Source organism: Oncorhynchus tshawytscha, linkage group LG06, assembly GCF_018296145.1.
Source record: "Oncorhynchus tshawytscha isolate Ot180627B linkage group LG06, Otsh_v2.0, whole genome shotgun sequence".
Taxonomy (NCBI): domain Eukaryota; kingdom Metazoa; phylum Chordata; class Actinopteri; order Salmoniformes; family Salmonidae; genus Oncorhynchus; species Oncorhynchus tshawytscha.
This window is the reverse complement of record NC_056434.1, coordinates 68,058,794-68,074,699: the sequence shown is the minus strand read 5'-3', so window position 1 is coordinate 68,074,699 and position 15,906 is coordinate 68,058,794. Positions and strand designations below refer to the sequence as shown.

Sequence of the window (15,906 nt, the reverse complement as noted above, 5' to 3'; positions counted from 1 at the left end):
TAAACAAACAAGCCTACAGCATGACCCACAGCTAAAAAAACATACAGTAGGTCAACTCATATTCTGTTCTTCTGAAATACATTTTCTTTAAAACCTGACTAAAATAAAAGGGATTTATTGTGATGTGTATATTAAATAGATTTAGACTTTTTTTTAAATGTAGATGTTCCAAAGGCACGCATCAGTGGCTTGTATGCGTGGAGACCCGGAAACTATAAACGTGTTTGTTAATTAACGGTCAATTACAGAGAGACTGGCAGTCTTTTGCTGGAGAATAACCGGCTGACAAAATATCATAACCACCACAGCCCTAGCCCTACCTAATGTGTAAACACATTATCATGTAGACCCATCCTGCTATTAATCACCTACTGATCATACATAATTAACCTTCACTGATGTGATTCCCAGGACACCTTGTGTAATTAAGCACACAAATGACCTAAATTAGAGGTATGTTTGGCTCGTCGTGCATAACCAGGAACCTTTTGGCATGCCGTGCACAAGTCATCCTTCACCTTGCCTATGGAATGACCCTTACCCTTCCCTGACAGTGTTTAATATCACCAAAACGGGATGGGGCCGAATAATGAGGACAATGACAGGCTGGAGGTTCAAATGAAATTAGCTTTAGACAATTGAAACCACTTTCTCTCCCCCTTCCATGACTGCTCGCTAAACTGCTCGCATGACAACTAATCATTGAGGAGGGTGAAATATGGAGCATTATTTTGACTGAGGTGCAGTGCTGTTTCTCCGACAAGCATCAGTCTGGGGAAAGCCTACAAGTGAGTGTGGAGGAATTTTCTGTACTGCTGGGCTGGCCTCTTGTGGTCATCTTGGGATATCACATCACTCTGACAGTTCTTTCCTTTCCAATTTGGAGGAGAATAAAATTGCTCCAAGTAAGGTGAGCTGATCCTAGATCAGAGCCTATGGAAACTTGGTACCCACCGGACAGGGCGACTGCAGGAAGACTGTGACCTTCTCATCCTCTAGCATGAGCTGCAGAAAGAGCCTGCGGATGAAGCCAGAGATGTTGCCAGAGACAGGCACGCTTCCACGCTGGGGGGCCGACTGGAAGAGCTCACACAGCACCTACAGAGAACAAGAGCCCACCAAAGACACACGTTAGTAATCTATCAGATACGGTTGGTCAGGGTGGAAATGTGTGTAGTCAATGCATTCCACCGGACCTGTGCCATGAGCCGCTGGTTGTTGGGGTGACAGGAGATGCACTGCAGGAAGAAGGCCACTGTGGCGTTCTCGATTGCCGTCCTCTGCTGGGTGGTGAGCCCGCTGCCCCTGGTCGAGGAGGTCAGAGAGTAGCGCGACCCTGAAGGCTGGGGTGGGGGAGGAGGAGGGGGGCAGCACGCACCACCGGAGGCAGCAGAGTGAGCTCCCGCGTGCCCATGGACACCGCTGGTTCCCCCTGCGCTGGCGCTGCTGTGGCAAAGCAGGAATAGCAAAGCGGTCCATAGCAGGTTCACCTCAGGCCCACCGAGCCAGTCCTTCATGGCATGACTGTTCCCAACCTCAGTGAGGAAACGCAGCACTGGGGCTGCCAGCTCTGCAGACAAGGACGCCCTGCTCTGAGAGGAAGATGACGAAGAGGAGTGGTGGTTGTGATGGTGCTGCCATCGTTCGGCCTGGGCGGTGGAGGGCAGAGGCAGGCCAGCTGCAGCCAGGAGACCACAGCAGAGTCCGGCCAGGCTGCGGACCAGCAGAGAGGGCAGGCCTGAGTCCAGCAGCTGCTCTATCGCCCCGGGTGACTGGGAGGCTGCAGCCAGAGTGGTCAGTTGAGACTCAGACAAGGCGATGGGTGGCCGCGCATGTTTGGAATCGTCAGTGAGGCCAGCACTGGTGGTGGCATTAGCGCTGCTGAGGTCGTGCTGTTTCTTGCCGTCGTCCGTCATGGAGAGACGGTGCTGGGCGGCGGTGGGCGGGGCTACGAAGCCCATCCAGGACATAAGCAGAGAGAAGTAGCTGGGGTGGATGTGGCACATGGAGCAGAGCAGGCTGTCTACTGCCTTCTTCAGCACCATGTTACACGGCAGGGACATGGACCAGTTGTACAGTAGTCTACAGGAGAGACAGGGACAACAGTATAAACAAAGCAAGCAACACTCACAGCTATCCCTCTAAAATCAACAGGTCAGAAACCTTAATCCTTCAGAATATTTTCACTCCAAAAGTATTGGCATTGACACATTTGTATTTGTTTTGGCTCTTTACTCCAGCACTTTGTATTTGAAAGTATACAATGACTGACTTTAAAGTGCACTGTCAGCTTTAATTTGAGTGCATTTTCATCCATACTGGGTAAACCACTTAAAAATGGGATGAAAATACCCTCAAATTAAAGCTGACAGTGGAGCTCACTGTATGTTTTGTACGATGTTATCCCTTTTCGATGTAAAGTGTTTACAGAGTATATATGCAGTATTCATATTTACAGAGGATGTGTGTAAAATGTAAGACATACCAAGATGGGGATGAGAGGAACTTTAGAGACTTAATCTACAGCTTGAAAACATCAGGGAGCTGTTCTCACCAGGGTACAAAAAAACTCATGTTCTTCAAACTGATGGCTCAAAGCATGCGAAAGTTCTGCTTAGCTTTTCATGACTAAACAAAGAGTACATAATCACAGTGGATGAGCTAGACTGAGTAAAGGACCGACCAGTTTTTATTTTCTGACAATATAGCACTTACTCAAAGAGCTCTCTGTTGAGCAGCACTGGGAGGTCGTAGTTCACGGGCAACTCGTAACTGTGCCACAAGATGGCCGCCACACCGTGGAGGTGGGAGGGAGAGGGCATGACGAGGCCATACTCCCGTGACGAGGAGCTGCTCTGGCGGATGTAGCCCACGGGCCCACTCCTCTTGTGTGCCGCCACCAGCGACGAGTCATGGACCCATTGGAGAAGGGCGTGGATCCTGCAAGGAGAGACAGGAATTACTTGGTCAATATGAACATATCAAGAGCTGCTTTCACAGATCCAGAATACATAGACCCAGCAGTACTAGGCTCAATACTACACCAGTAGATGTTAAGTGTTCTTTACCTATCCTTAGTCGCAGGATCCTGGGTGGTTCCCAGCTGGTACAGGATGTCAATGGTGGAGTCTGAAGAGAGTCCATTGAGCCTTCCGAAGAGCAGGGGACTGTTGAGGTCTAAACAGAAAAATCACAATGATTCAAGTACAATGACAAAAGGCCAAGACCTATTTGTGAGATTAAAACGAGTACAATGTGATCAATGAGCATTTTATTAACGTGGCGGCTATGTACTCGTAGGGTCAGTGCCGGAGGCTGCACAGTTCCTCAGCAGGATGTCAATGAGCTTTAGGCCAATGCGGGTGGACTGGAGGCCGATCTTGACCAGCACGGCCTCGATGTTAGGCGAGTGCATGCCGCAGTAGGGAGACATAAGCAGGGCGGCGCAGGTTTGGAGCAGATTGGCAGTGGGGGCAGCGGCGCTGGCCATCGTGGCCTCCAGGTCACTGACGTGGGTCAGACAGTGGTGAAGCAGACGTAGCCAGCCAATACTGTGGGAGAGACAGATGGCAAGGTCACAGGTTAGGTAGAGATTTGCTGTGGCACAAGTTTTTTTATTTTATATGACACTCTAACCTCTACCTGGTTTTAGAGACCTGGTCCTCGGAGGGCAGGAAGGGGTTGTTGACGGTGGCTGAGGAGGTGTTGCCGAAGGCGGTGAGGCCAAGCAGTTTGATCTGGGACAGGCCCAGGGTGCTGGCGTCGCGGGGCCGGTGGAGCCTCAGACACACCGCAGATGCCACCTCAGCCTTCACCAGCTGGATCTTGATGTAGGTGAGGCCGCTGGTGATGATGGGTGTGGACAGAGGCAGCATGTTGACCCCGTCCGCACTGATCTCAACCGAGACCGAGGAGGGGCAGGCTTCGGAGAGGACAAAGAGACTGCAGAGTTAGCAATAGTAGATGAGGGTGGAGTATGTTCAACTTAAATTTACTCCAACTGGTACCGTCTGGCACAGAAGCATGAAAAATCCATGCAAGTTTTTGCATATTTAGAATGGCACTAGACAACAATGGTAGGTTAATATTTGAGTGGGTGAAATAAGCGGGTCATTAGGAAAACCGTGCTTAAGGGGCAGTAGACAGTGTGCCCTTAAGGCACTGAAGCAGAGAGGCACAGATCTCCTGCTGGAACCAGAGAGGCGCAAGTCCTGCTGGTTTTCACTTAAACTATCAATTAGATAACTAGTGTCATTGATTGGCAAGAAAATTCTCATAACGGTTTATATTTAATTCAGTCTCTGATTAAAAGACAACTGCTCTGCACTATTTCCCCCACAGGGGGTTATGTGGTGCTGTACTCACTGGCAAGGGAGGCCAGGTGTGGCTGGATGTGCAGCTCTTTCAGCAGCACGGCAGCAGGGAGGTGGATGGTGAGGTCACACCACGCCTCCTCTGGCAGGAAGATGTAGGACCAGGCCGCTGAGCGTGCCCGTCTGTGAGGGGGCGTGGCCTGAAGGAGGACCTCTGCCGGCTGGGCCGTGGGGCTGCTGGAGGTGATGGTGCCTGCAGAGGGATAAACAGCATTCAATAGGACACATGCACATTTTGACATCAAAGAGGACAAAGGGAAAAACACAAGGCAAACTGAAATCATTCAAACACGAAAGGGAAAGCTCCACATACCGAGCGGAGCAAAGTTGTGGAGTCCCTCTGCGTTGTCGGGCTCGGAGGCTAGGACCCGGGCTTTGAGGCTGCCGTCAGCAGCCTTCCCTGGGCCAGTGTCCAGGAACTTCATGATGGTGGACACCATGCTTCGTGCCGTGTTCACTATGGCCCGTGTGCTGGTCACCATGTTGTTACAGATCAACTGAACCCCACCTGCATGCAGATTAAATACAAACACAATGTGTTTAGACTAATGGACCACATACTAGGATATTTCCCCAAATGTATGTGTGTGTGTGTGTGTGTGTGTATGTATGTATATACGTAGGTGTGCGCACCCATGTCATGGAATGCCTTAAGTGCCTCGCTGGTGTCCAGCACTCGGAGGATGAACCAGAGCAGAGGTTCAGACAGCTGGCATGTAGACAGAGAGCCCTGGGAGAAATACAAAGACTGCTTGAGGTTTAAAAACTTTCAGCATCAATGGGTCAAACAGTCAGATATATAACAAACAGAGGTACTACACAAGCTACGTTTTTTTCCCCCTCAATCTTTTAATCTTCACAAGTAAATGTCTAAACAGAAAAATCTAAAATGGTGCCCTTTTGGTCATGGCTGAGCTCAGTCTTACCTGTCTGCCCATGTACCCACAAGCCATGTAGGTGAGGATGGGCTGCAGCATAACCTGCACTGAGGTGGCCCTCTTGCTCAGAGAGGTGAGGATGGTGAACAGGCCGTCTCCTACAGAAATGGCATCTAGTCCGCCATGGAAGTTCTCATGCTTGGTCAGGTGGAGACCACTAGCCCCTACAGACAGGAAAGTATCATCAATAACAAACATTTCAATATAGTAAAATCGGCTCATAGGTGATCCATATTAATAATGCTTTCAAAAGGTAAGTGCCCAGATGCCTACCTATGATCATAGCCATGGCGCTGCTGTTGCACTGGCCCAGAGCCGAGAGGATCTGGCTCATGATCTGCTGGTTGGCCAGCACCAGGTCAGCCACTCCGGCCGCAGGGCCCTGGTTAGGGGTGGCCCCTCCCGCTGCCCCCTCCTTGCTGCCGCACACCTTCTCCTCGTCCGACGCGCTGCTGTCCGACGCCCCGCTTCCCACCGGGGGCAGACGCCCGCTGAACTCACGGTCGCCCGACAGGGGCAGCTGAACCAGGGCGTTGACTAGCTTAAGCAGGTCGAACATGAGTTGGTCGCGCGTGGTCTCACCACACACCGCCTTGGCGTCACCGGGCCGGATGATGTTGGCGAAGAGGCCTCCAAAGCAGGCGCGGGCGCCCACAGAGCTGTCGGAGCCGCTGCGGGACACCACCTTGTCAGAGCAGGTGATGTAGTGGTGCACCAGGAAGGTGATGGACTCGATGACAGAGGAGATGGTGCTCACCGACACCACCTCAAAGTTCTGCTCCAGGGTGAACTCTAACAGCTTGACCTGAGCGTCCAGAGGACCCTGGCCTGACTGGAAGGGACCCCTAAAGGAAGACGAGAAGAGATGGGAGTCATTGACGCTGGCACTTTACAACAAGTCAGTGTACTGTATTGTGATGGAATCAAAAGGATGGCTTTTGTTGCTGCCCGGCTATAACATCAGATAAATTGAAGATGACTAGCGGTCATTTGAATAATGTCTATTAAGTGCTGGGGTGGAACAAAAAGCTGCTCTTGATGCCTCTAGACAACCTACCTCTCAGTGGACAGGATGTGCATCAGTTTGAGCAGGAACTCGCTAAACATCTGTGGGCAGGTGGAAGAGAGGTGCACCTGGAGCCTGGTGAGGAACTCTTGCATAGCTTGGGTGGCAGTGGGGCCGACCTGGGAGCTGTACTGGCTGGTGCCATGGGGGTTGCACCCAGAGAGGAATCGTACAAGCACGTGCACCAGCGTAGGGTCCGACACCATCTGCTGGGCCGTGCTCTCATGAGCTCCCATCCCACTGCTGGAGGCTGCTGACACACAGGACAAACACACACTCGATTAAAAAGGAGTACTGTTGAAGGTCCTTTGGGTTTTAATTATCTTTGGTTGCACTGCAACTTCAACATACATTTGACTATTTCACAATCCTCAATGTGAAACATCAGTGGGTGTGGCACTGTGTCTTGAGAGTGAGACCCTATTAAGGGTGGACTCACCACTGGAGGGCATGTTGGTCATGAGGGTAAGGGAGTGAAGCACCAGACACCAGGTCCTCAGGGAGGTGTTGGGGTACCAGGCTAGCACCGACAGGAAACTGCTGATAGAGGCTGCATTGAAACACAAGAGACAGAAATTTAACATACAAACACATGTACACAAATCCATATGAAAAAACTAAAACTGTATGGTTTGAGTGTTAAGCAGAAAAGGGAGTGGATTGAGAGACATAGGGAGACCTCTGACCTTGGTTGAGTGGGATGGTGGGCACTCTACTGGCATTGAACATGAAGATGTCAGATCCACTTTCCTCAGTGCCCCCAGAGCATGAGTTGAGACTGAGGGTTAGCCACAGCTGCAGCATAGACTCCAACTAAAGCAAAAACATGTGAGAGCACTGAATCTACAAATCCACTAATCCAGGGTAACAAACATATTCTTGGAATGGTCCAGCTCTGTGGAGGGATGAATAAAACTGAGGGATTTGCAACAAGTCAATCAAGTCTTCTGGAGTAGTAGAGACCCTTAACTAAACAGTCTGTTGGTGACTGACCTGTACGTGGTGCACCTGGAGCATGGAGAATAGCTTGTTGAAGCAGGCACTCAGCATGGGGATGGAGGAGGCCTGTACCATTAGGCTGCTTCCTGGGGGGGAGCCCCCATGGAGCCCCCGTAGCAAAGAATCATCTGTCCCGTTGGATGCCTTGGACACTGGCGGGAGAGAGGGACACAGAAGGGTCAGCCATCTGATGTTTCACCAGGCTTGAAATATTTTTCCAAGACTGACATGTCTATAAATCATTTGTTTCTTAGGTGTAGACCTGCAGGGGAGGTTGATGTGAGTGCCTGCAAGATGGAGTCTGCCTCCAGTGTGGCCATCATCTTGAGCATAAGCTCAGCCTGCTGCTCCAGCCCTACCTCCAGGCGGGCGTCCAGAGCTGCGGGAGAGGTCAAAGGTCAGGGTTATAAGGCAGAATGTATTGCTTTACACACATGAAACATGCTAGAGTGCAAAGACGAGCAGTGGTGTGGAGTCCGAGATGAGACTAAACTTTGGAGATGATATCAGGATACAAAATGCACCTTCACCTTGTGACACGGAGATGGAGAGACTCTGAGACCCAGGCTTTTCGACAACAGCCGGGGGCTTGGACACAGCAATCCCTACTCCCCCTATGTAGGGGTTGTAACCGTAAGTGCCATAGTCAGCACCCCAGTAGTCATACCAGGTGCTGCTAATGGGCTGTAGGGAGAGAGAGAGAGACAAGAGAAACGCAAACGCAGTCATTCCTCTCAGATGCTAGGTACCTGTATAACATGACATGTACACAAATACTACATTCCTTCGCGTGCAATGGCAGAGGGGGTTTTTTTTCCAGAAAGAAAAGTAAGAGTGAAGAGAATTACACTTTCCCAAGTTCGTTAGTTTGATTGATTGGGACTACATACAGAAAATTGCTTTGACACTCAAAAAGCCTGAGCCAAGTTAAATTGGGAAGTTCTATGGAGAAGTGAGGGTGCAGGGCTAAGGGGGAGGTGGTGCTGGGGAGGGATTCAATAAAACTAACTTTGTATGACACACACATTTATGTATTTATTTACAGCAGAAATTGAACATTATGGTTTTACATTTGAAAAGCTACATCATTGATCAGTGGGGTTTATTTAAGTTAATGTACAACTGATGTTTGTTTTGGGCAGAATCAATGAGTCCCGGGGGTGATGCTATCAATAAATCAATATAAAATGCAAGAGAGCATTAAAGAGAGAGAAAGAAGGGAGTGGAATAGAAAACACGCAGTTGAAACATGCAAGTTACGTACCTTAAAGACTTTGGCGGCAAGGGGATCTTTTTCCAAATCAATATCTAAAGGATCAATATCAACATCCATGAGGTCTTGTAGCAAGTCAAAGTCAATGTCTTTATCTTTTTCCAAAGATGACAGAGGTGGAGCACCTTTGAATAACAAAAAGAGCTTTAATATTGCCAAGCAAGCACACTAAACCAGAAACCTCAGAGGCCTTCTTTTAGGAAATTACTAGGCAATTTTAAGGCCTACAAAAAATTGGTTGGCCCACTAAATCATCAAGCTCTGACAACTTTGGCCAAAATTCTGACTTGGTATTAACGCACAAAATATGTGCTTTTGTGTAGCCCATTGATGATGTCAAGGGAATTAAGATTTGTGATAGTTTGAATTCAGTTATGCAATCTCAAGTCAGGATTTCTACCATGAATTATTGCAACTTTTGCACAAATTAAATAATAGTCTGAGGAAAATAACAACCACCCCTTAAAGCATTTTGATATCTTACAGGCAGTAAATCTACACTGTTGGAACTCAATATCCAAAAAGGCAAACATAACAAAACAGTCCATTCCGAATTAAACTGGTTAGAGAAGCTCTCAATACTCTCCTTTAAAATAAAATTGTCAGAACAGGAAGCCACACAAAATACAGAAAAAATACTGAGAATAAACATGCAGCTAGCTAAAAGGGGAAAAAGAAAAACAATTTAACACAAATGCATTCATCATGATAAGTGAGGGGGTCCATGTGTAAAATGTGATCGAGGACTGGCCTACCAACGCACTTTGGAAAACAGAGGAGGTCCCAGGAGTACCTGCGATGATATCCGGAGACAGGGCCTCGTCAATGGTTTCCACGAGTGGGATGGGGGTGGGCTGGGCTAGGGAGTCGTCTGAGTCTATCCGTGCTGAGGACGATGCCCCTGCTTCCTCGCCCACCGCCCCCTCGTCCATACCATCCAGGGACCCTGGGGACAGCAGCTCCCCTAAGGAGAGGGGTCAGAAGGTTAGTGTTGTGAGAAATTAAACAACTAAAGACTGCTAGCAACGCAAATATTCACCATATCTATAATAGAATACCAGGTTTAGCTAGAAAACAGAGTTCTTCAATGACATGAGAATTGAACAGTGACTTGAATTGTAGCAGCTACCCCTACCTGCCAGGATGTCCTGCAGCATGCAGGTGAGGGAGTACTGGGCCCAGGCCCCTCCCCAGGAGATGTCCCCCCTGTTGAAGTCTGTCCCCACCAGCAGCAACAGCAGACGCTCCAGCTGGTGCTCCGACACCACCTCACACAGGTGGATAGTGGGCCTGGTGGCATTGGCTATCCTGGCCAAGACCTGAAAGGTCAAATCAGACATGTGATCAGCACAACTTTCTGACAATGTATGCATTTACATAGTGCCAACCCAATCCCAATTCAAGGAACACAAATCAAAGTTGCTGGCAGTGCATACCTTGCAGACGAACAGCAGGAGGTCGGCGTGACAGGTGAAGTCCATGGAGAGGAGGAAAAGGGACAGTTTCTGCACCACGGAGATGCAGCGCTCGTGGGCCAGTGTGAAGGGCAGAGGCTCCACCTCTGGGGCCTCTTTGGCGGCCGTGGCCTCTGTGTCCAGGGTGGAGCGGGGCCACTCAGCTGTACGCCTCAGACGGATCAGGTCCTTAAAGTGCTGCCATGGAGAGAGATGGAGAGAGCGAGAAATAGATGGAGGCAGATTTCAGGCAGCGGAAGTCAATTAATACACATGGTTTAATCTATCCCTATTCCAACTAGCATATTTGTAACCTGTGTGAGTGTGTTGGTGCACACGCTATGCTAACTACATGTGCAGATCGGTCATAACTTGTTGAAAGGTGACCCAAAAACATATTTGATTTATATTTTTGTGTTACCAAGATGAGAGAAAAATAATTTCATTCTTAGTCATTCGATTTCTACGGGAAAACCCTTTGCTAATTCCAACTTTCCTTTTCAGAGCTTCTGAAATCCTCACCTTGGATGTGGCCTGTTTCAGCTTGGCCTGCTCCACCAGCAGTTTATATGAGGAGCCTTTGTTGCTCTGGATCTTCTCCTTCTCAATTTGCTCCACCAAAGCCTTCTGTTTTGCCTTCAATAGATTTAACTGCTACAATGAAAAGGACAGGATAAATAAACACAGTGAAGACCATCTTTTACATGACTTCATGCAAAGCCAGTAGTAAGAGGGAGAACACAATAACTGTGACTAACACAGATTTACAGATTTACGTCACAACTCCCTGACGTTTTTGAGACAGAGCGGACGTTGGATTTGGACACGTTTACCTGTTTGTGGTGCACCAGTTGTTTGCGGATCTTGCGGGAGTACAGGCGATCCAGGCTGCTGTTGCCTTTGGCTGAGCGGTTAGAGCTGGAGGACTGGAGGCTGTTATTTATAAAGCTCCACTGATTACCTTGATTCATTGGAGAGAGGTGGGGGGAGGCACGTTAGAGTTGGGTTTTTGGTTCCAAATCAATGTGCAATAATATTACCCTGTTAATATGATTCGTGGTTCTCAAAACTTAATACTTTTTTTGTAATAAAACCTTGTTGATTTTATAGCTAGCCTCGCAGACAAAGAGTAGTAGGATAAAAGTTTATCCTAAGCCTATAACATCACTCGTGTAACCAGGCTGTTAGAAAATATTTTTAAAAAGAGTCAAAAAGCAGGGAATAGAATAGACAAAACAATAAATATGATCAGTGCCGTGATTGCTTGGCCTCATAAGTCCTCAGCAGCACATCTCATTGGAGAGCTACACCGCCCTAGCCTACACTACGCTACCTGTCAAGGTGCGCTCCCTCTCCTTCCCTCCCAGGTGCTTCTTGCCTGCAGACGCCTCGTCCTCCACACTGGCCACGTAGTCCAGCAGCCGCGACACAAGCATCACCACCCAGCTGATCATGGGGACGTCCAACACACCTGCCGCACACACAGACACACACTCATAGGTTGCTGGTTGTGTCCAGAGCCCTGGGAGCCCGGTGCTGGGGCCAGGGACCACCCCAGCCCCCCATCCCTGCTGCCAGCCCCAGCCCAGGGACCCGCCACCTCCGGCTAGCCCACCTTCAGTCCTGTGATGGGCAGCCGCCATAGGCTGCTGTAGGGGGGACAGCAGGCTGTCCAGCAGGTTAAGTAGCCCCTCAAGCACGCCGCTGTTGCTCAAGGATCTTTGGCCGATGCAGGACAGGAGCATGAAGACCCTGAGGGACGACACATATAGGTAACCAATGGGCAGTAACCAGTTTGTGTTGTGAGGGGGAAGTGTGGACATAATGATTGTCCAAGGAGCTACAGTTTGTCAGTGTGGTGCAAAGAATCTAAAGGGAGTGCAGTGGATAGAGACAGCTCCTCAGTGCATAAAGGCCCACCTGTCCTGGGGGAAGATGAGCAGCTGCTCGGAGTTGTAGAGCTCCTGCAGGACGTTAGAGAGGAACTGGCCCCACCAGCACTCCCCTCCACACAGCTGCACCAGCAGCAGGCCCGCGTGCAGACGGATCTTGGGCGTGCCGCTGATGCACAGGTGCTTGAAGAGCTCCTCGCAGGCCTGCGCGTGGAACGTGCTCTGCAGCACGGACGGGACTGCGTGCCCTAGAGGGGGAGGACAAGGAGAAAGTATGATATCAAGTGAAAGATGGCAGTCAAATGAGAGCTAGGGAAGGATGAGTGCGAAGGAAACACAAAACTTAAGGGAAAGAAACAAGCTAAATATAAACAAATAAATACTGTACAAGGGTGGCGATATCAACTAAGAGGGTACGTGATATAACGAGGGAAACTGCAAGAGGGGTACAACGCAAGTGACTGCCAAAAACATTAAATTACCACACGTACTTGACTAAATCAAATAGCGTTCAACAGAGGAAAAGTCCACAAAGTCCACAGTTCCCAGAAAGGGCCTTTCATGAGGAGACACTGACCACTACACAGAAACCACAGGCCTTGAAAAAGCAACTCTTCACTTCAGAGAGAAAAGTACAGACATCTTCCTTCCAATCAAGACCTTAAAACTAGACATCTCAATCCACTATTCTGCAGAGAGCCAGTGAGAGAACTACAGAGGGCTGGATATAATGAGGGAAATTAAATGAAAGGCTCCATTCCACTGCTCTGAACAGGGCCATTTGGAATTCACTGAGGGTACAGAGACAGCGCAGGCATAACGCCAGGAAACACCAGCAGCAAGGGGGTAATACTTTATTCTCTTTCATAAGAAGAGACTCGTGAAACTGTATGACGAGCTGCTAGGGAGCGTCAGTAGTGATTTGACGGGTGAGAGAAGATTGCTAAGCACTCTTCACAGAACCATGGGCTTTCAGTTCACTTTGAACAACTTTGAAAAGCGAGTATTTATCTAAACTTTTTCAAAGACATCATACAGAATACGTATTGAAAACATAGGCTATTTCATTTAAAAAGGCAAGCGAGGGCAGAAGACAAAAACAGCAAATAATTTATTCCTACATTTCTCGTGGCTTGAAAGAATTCATGCCTCAAACATGGCTAAGGTACAAAAATGCTATAGGCTTATGCAAGAAGGGGAAAATACATGTATTGAGGAGGTGTGGAGGTGTGGCTCAGATCATTCTAAAAAAAATGACCTACCAATGTCCCCTAGAGATGTTGTTAGGAGAACAGACTATCAGGTAAAGAGGGATACTGGTTTGAGGCTAGGCAAACTTCAACTTTTCAGAAAAGTAGAGCCCATCCCTGATACAGACCCTGTGGCCCTCCCCAGACATCTCACCGTTGTTAGAGTGCAGAAGGCTGAGGAGTGTGTCCAGCAGGTAGCGGATGATGGTTCTCAGCTGCTCGGTGGATGAGTTCTGGATGAGCTCCCGGGGGTCGTAGGGCTCAGGCAGGATCTTGCGCCCGGCTCCCAGGGACACGCGGAGCCTCTGGACAGCGTGGTGGGCCAAGTTGAGTTGTAGCTGCAGCTGGATACAGTCCTGATAGGCCGAGAAGACACGTGCGTCCTCCTCCACCGCCTTGTCGGGCTTCCGCAGGAAGTACTGGGCATTGTTGGCACTGTTCAGAGGAGGCAGGTCGATGTTCTGGAGTAAGGTCTCCAGCCGGTGGCACCCCAGGTTGTACCTTAGGGAGAGGGTGAGCACAAAAGAGACATAGGAGTCAAATTTGCATCCTATATCCACAAAGCATTAGTCCATCTCCATTGGTGACAAAGCTTTTCTGTCTAGCAGATACTGCATAAACATATATCTCAAATAACTTAAATCAGAGTTAGCTAACTAGTTGAATAGTTTAGTATGCCTTCTGACCTGCACTGGATGTCCTCCTGCAAGGCCACCATCATGGCCAGGTGCTGGTCCAAGTCAGGTTGGCTGGCCGCGTCACTCTCTCCCCTCAGGGGGTCGTGCATCAGCTTCAGTTCGCTCTCCCAGGGCAGGATGTAGGTGTGGCCATAATAGAAGCCCAATGGGATCTTGGCCCGGGCATTGGTGCTGCCATAACGACCAATCACAGTGATCTGTTGGGTGAAGTGGGATGGATGGAGAAAAGGGGATTAGGTTGTAGGAAAACATCTGCTGTGGAACATAGTAATTTTTTCACAGAATGCTCATTGAGGGAAAAAAATGGATAACGGCGCAGAGTGCCCAGAGTTCAGATACTTATTCGAAACCTGTGAATAAGAAAAGGTATAGAAAAGAAGACAAATGGACAAAGATCTTCAGAGACAATGCATCAATGCCACTGACTTTCATGAAGCGGCAGACAGGGGGCGGCAGAAGGTCGTGCAGGATGAGGGAGTGGGTGCTGATGTCCGTGGCAACCACTAGCCTGCGTCCGTCCACCTCCTCCCCCAGCGTCCAGATGTCGATGGACAGAGAGGCCAGGTCCCCACAGGTGGGGATCAGAGTGTCTGTCAGTAGTACGGGACGACCAAAGTCCAGTGTCACAAATCTCCGCGCTCCTGGGACAAGAGAGGAGGTATTTAGGTCACAAGAGCTTTCCAAAACAACATCTCAAATGAATCCCTATTTGCCATATAGGGCACAACTCATGAGACATACAGTACCAGTCAAAAGTTTAGACACCTACTCATTCAAGGGTTTTTTAAATTTATTTTTTAGATTGTTGATTTTTTTAACACTTTTTTGGTTCCACATCTATTTTAGATTTGAGATTTTTCAAAGTAACCAACCTTTGCCTTGATGACAGCTTTGCACACTCTTGGCACTCAAGCAGCTTCACCTGGAATGCTTTTCCAACAGTCTTGAAGGAATTCCCACAAATGCTGAGCACTTGTTGACTGCTTTTCCTTCACCCTGTGGTCCAACTCATCCCAAACCATCTCAATTGGGTTGAGGGGTCGGGTGAATGTGGAGGCCAGGTCATCTGATGGAGCGCTCCATCACTCCTCCTCCTTGGTCAAAATGGCCCTTCAACAGTCTGGAGGTGTCATTTAGTAGTGGTTTCTTTTCAGCAATTTGACCATGAAGGCCTAATTCACACATTCTCATCTGAACAGTTAATGTTGAGATGTGTCTGTTATTTGAACTCTGAAGCATTTATTTGTGCCTCAAACTGAGGAGCAGTTAACTCTAATGAACTTATCCTCTGCAGCAGAAGTAACTCTGGTTCTTCATTTCCTGTCGCGGTCTTCGTGAGAGCCAGTTTCATCAGAGTTTGATGGTTTTTGCGACTGCACTTGAAGAAACTTTAAAAGTTCTTGAAATTTTCCAGATTGACTGACCTTCATGTCTTAAAGTAAAGATGGACTGTAATTTCTCTTTGCTTATTTGAGCTGTTCTTGCCATAATTTGGGGAATAGGGCTACCTTCTGTATATGACCCGTACCTTGTCACAACACAACTGATTGGCTCAAACGCATTAAGGAAAGAAATTCCACAAATTAACTTTTAACAAGGCACACCTGTTCATTGAAATTCATTCCAGGTGATTACCTCATGAAGCTGGTTGAGAGAATGCCAAGAGGGTGCAAAGCTGTCATCAAGGCAAAGGGTGGCTACTTTCAACAATCTCAAATATAAAATATTTGTTTATCACGTTTTTTTGGGTTACTTCCTGATTCCATGTGTGTTATTTCAGTTTTGACATATTCACTATTATTCTACCATGAGGAAAATAGCAAAAATAAAGAAAAACCCTTGAATGACTACAAACTTTTGACTGGCACTGTATGTACAGTGAAGTCGGAAGTTTACATACACGTTAGCCAAATACTTTTAACTGGGTTTTTCACAATTTCTGACATTTAATCCTCGTAAAAAA

General features: G+C 48.3%; 1 protein-coding gene across 19 annotated transcripts in view; it reads right to left on the bottom strand.

Annotated features, from left to right (window-relative positions):
- Positions 1 to 15,906, bottom strand: part of birc6 (baculoviral IAP repeat containing 6) — a 154,181-nt gene that overhangs the window by 96,417 nt on the left and 41,858 nt on the right. For 8 of the 19 annotated variants that reach the window (XM_024424750.2, XM_024424741.2, XM_024424734.2 and 5 more), the window contains exons 27-55: positions 14,370 to 14,584; positions 13,932 to 14,140; positions 13,400 to 13,746; positions 12,024 to 12,243; positions 11,719 to 11,855; positions 11,437 to 11,574; positions 10,937 to 11,064; positions 10,626 to 10,757; positions 10,086 to 10,301; positions 9,785 to 9,968; positions 9,413 to 9,613; positions 8,641 to 8,774; positions 7,907 to 8,060; positions 7,639 to 7,755; positions 7,371 to 7,528; positions 7,064 to 7,190; positions 6,817 to 6,927; positions 6,369 to 6,630; positions 5,585 to 6,156; positions 5,300 to 5,475; positions 5,007 to 5,121; positions 4,687 to 4,881; positions 4,366 to 4,566; positions 3,643 to 3,922; positions 3,295 to 3,551; positions 3,069 to 3,177; positions 2,716 to 2,940; positions 1,197 to 2,082; positions 955 to 1,098 (exon numbers count right to left, since the gene is read on the bottom strand). In XM_024424750.2, the coding sequence (XP_024280518.1) occupies positions 955 to 1,098; positions 1,197 to 2,082; positions 2,716 to 2,940; positions 3,069 to 3,177; positions 3,295 to 3,551; positions 3,643 to 3,922; positions 4,366 to 4,566; positions 4,687 to 4,881; positions 5,007 to 5,121; positions 5,300 to 5,475; positions 5,585 to 6,156; positions 6,369 to 6,630; positions 6,817 to 6,927; positions 7,064 to 7,190; positions 7,371 to 7,528; positions 7,639 to 7,755; positions 7,907 to 8,060; positions 8,641 to 8,774; positions 9,413 to 9,613; positions 9,785 to 9,968; positions 10,086 to 10,301; positions 10,626 to 10,757; positions 10,937 to 11,064; positions 11,437 to 11,574; positions 11,719 to 11,855; positions 12,024 to 12,243; positions 13,400 to 13,746; positions 13,932 to 14,140; positions 14,370 to 14,584 (6,350 nt within the window). The remainder of the gene's footprint in view (positions 1 to 954; positions 1,099 to 1,196; positions 2,083 to 2,715; positions 2,941 to 3,068; positions 3,178 to 3,294; positions 3,552 to 3,642; positions 3,923 to 4,365; positions 4,567 to 4,686; positions 4,882 to 5,006; positions 5,122 to 5,299; positions 5,476 to 5,584; positions 6,157 to 6,368; positions 6,631 to 6,816; positions 6,928 to 7,063; positions 7,191 to 7,370; positions 7,529 to 7,638; positions 7,756 to 7,906; positions 8,061 to 8,640; positions 8,775 to 9,412; positions 9,614 to 9,784; positions 9,969 to 10,085; positions 10,302 to 10,625; positions 10,758 to 10,936; positions 11,065 to 11,436; positions 11,575 to 11,718; positions 11,856 to 12,023; positions 12,244 to 13,399; positions 13,747 to 13,931; positions 14,141 to 14,369; positions 14,585 to 15,906) is intronic. The other 11 variants (XM_024424744.2, XM_024424748.2, XM_024424751.2 and 8 more) reach the window with 9 other exon arrangements.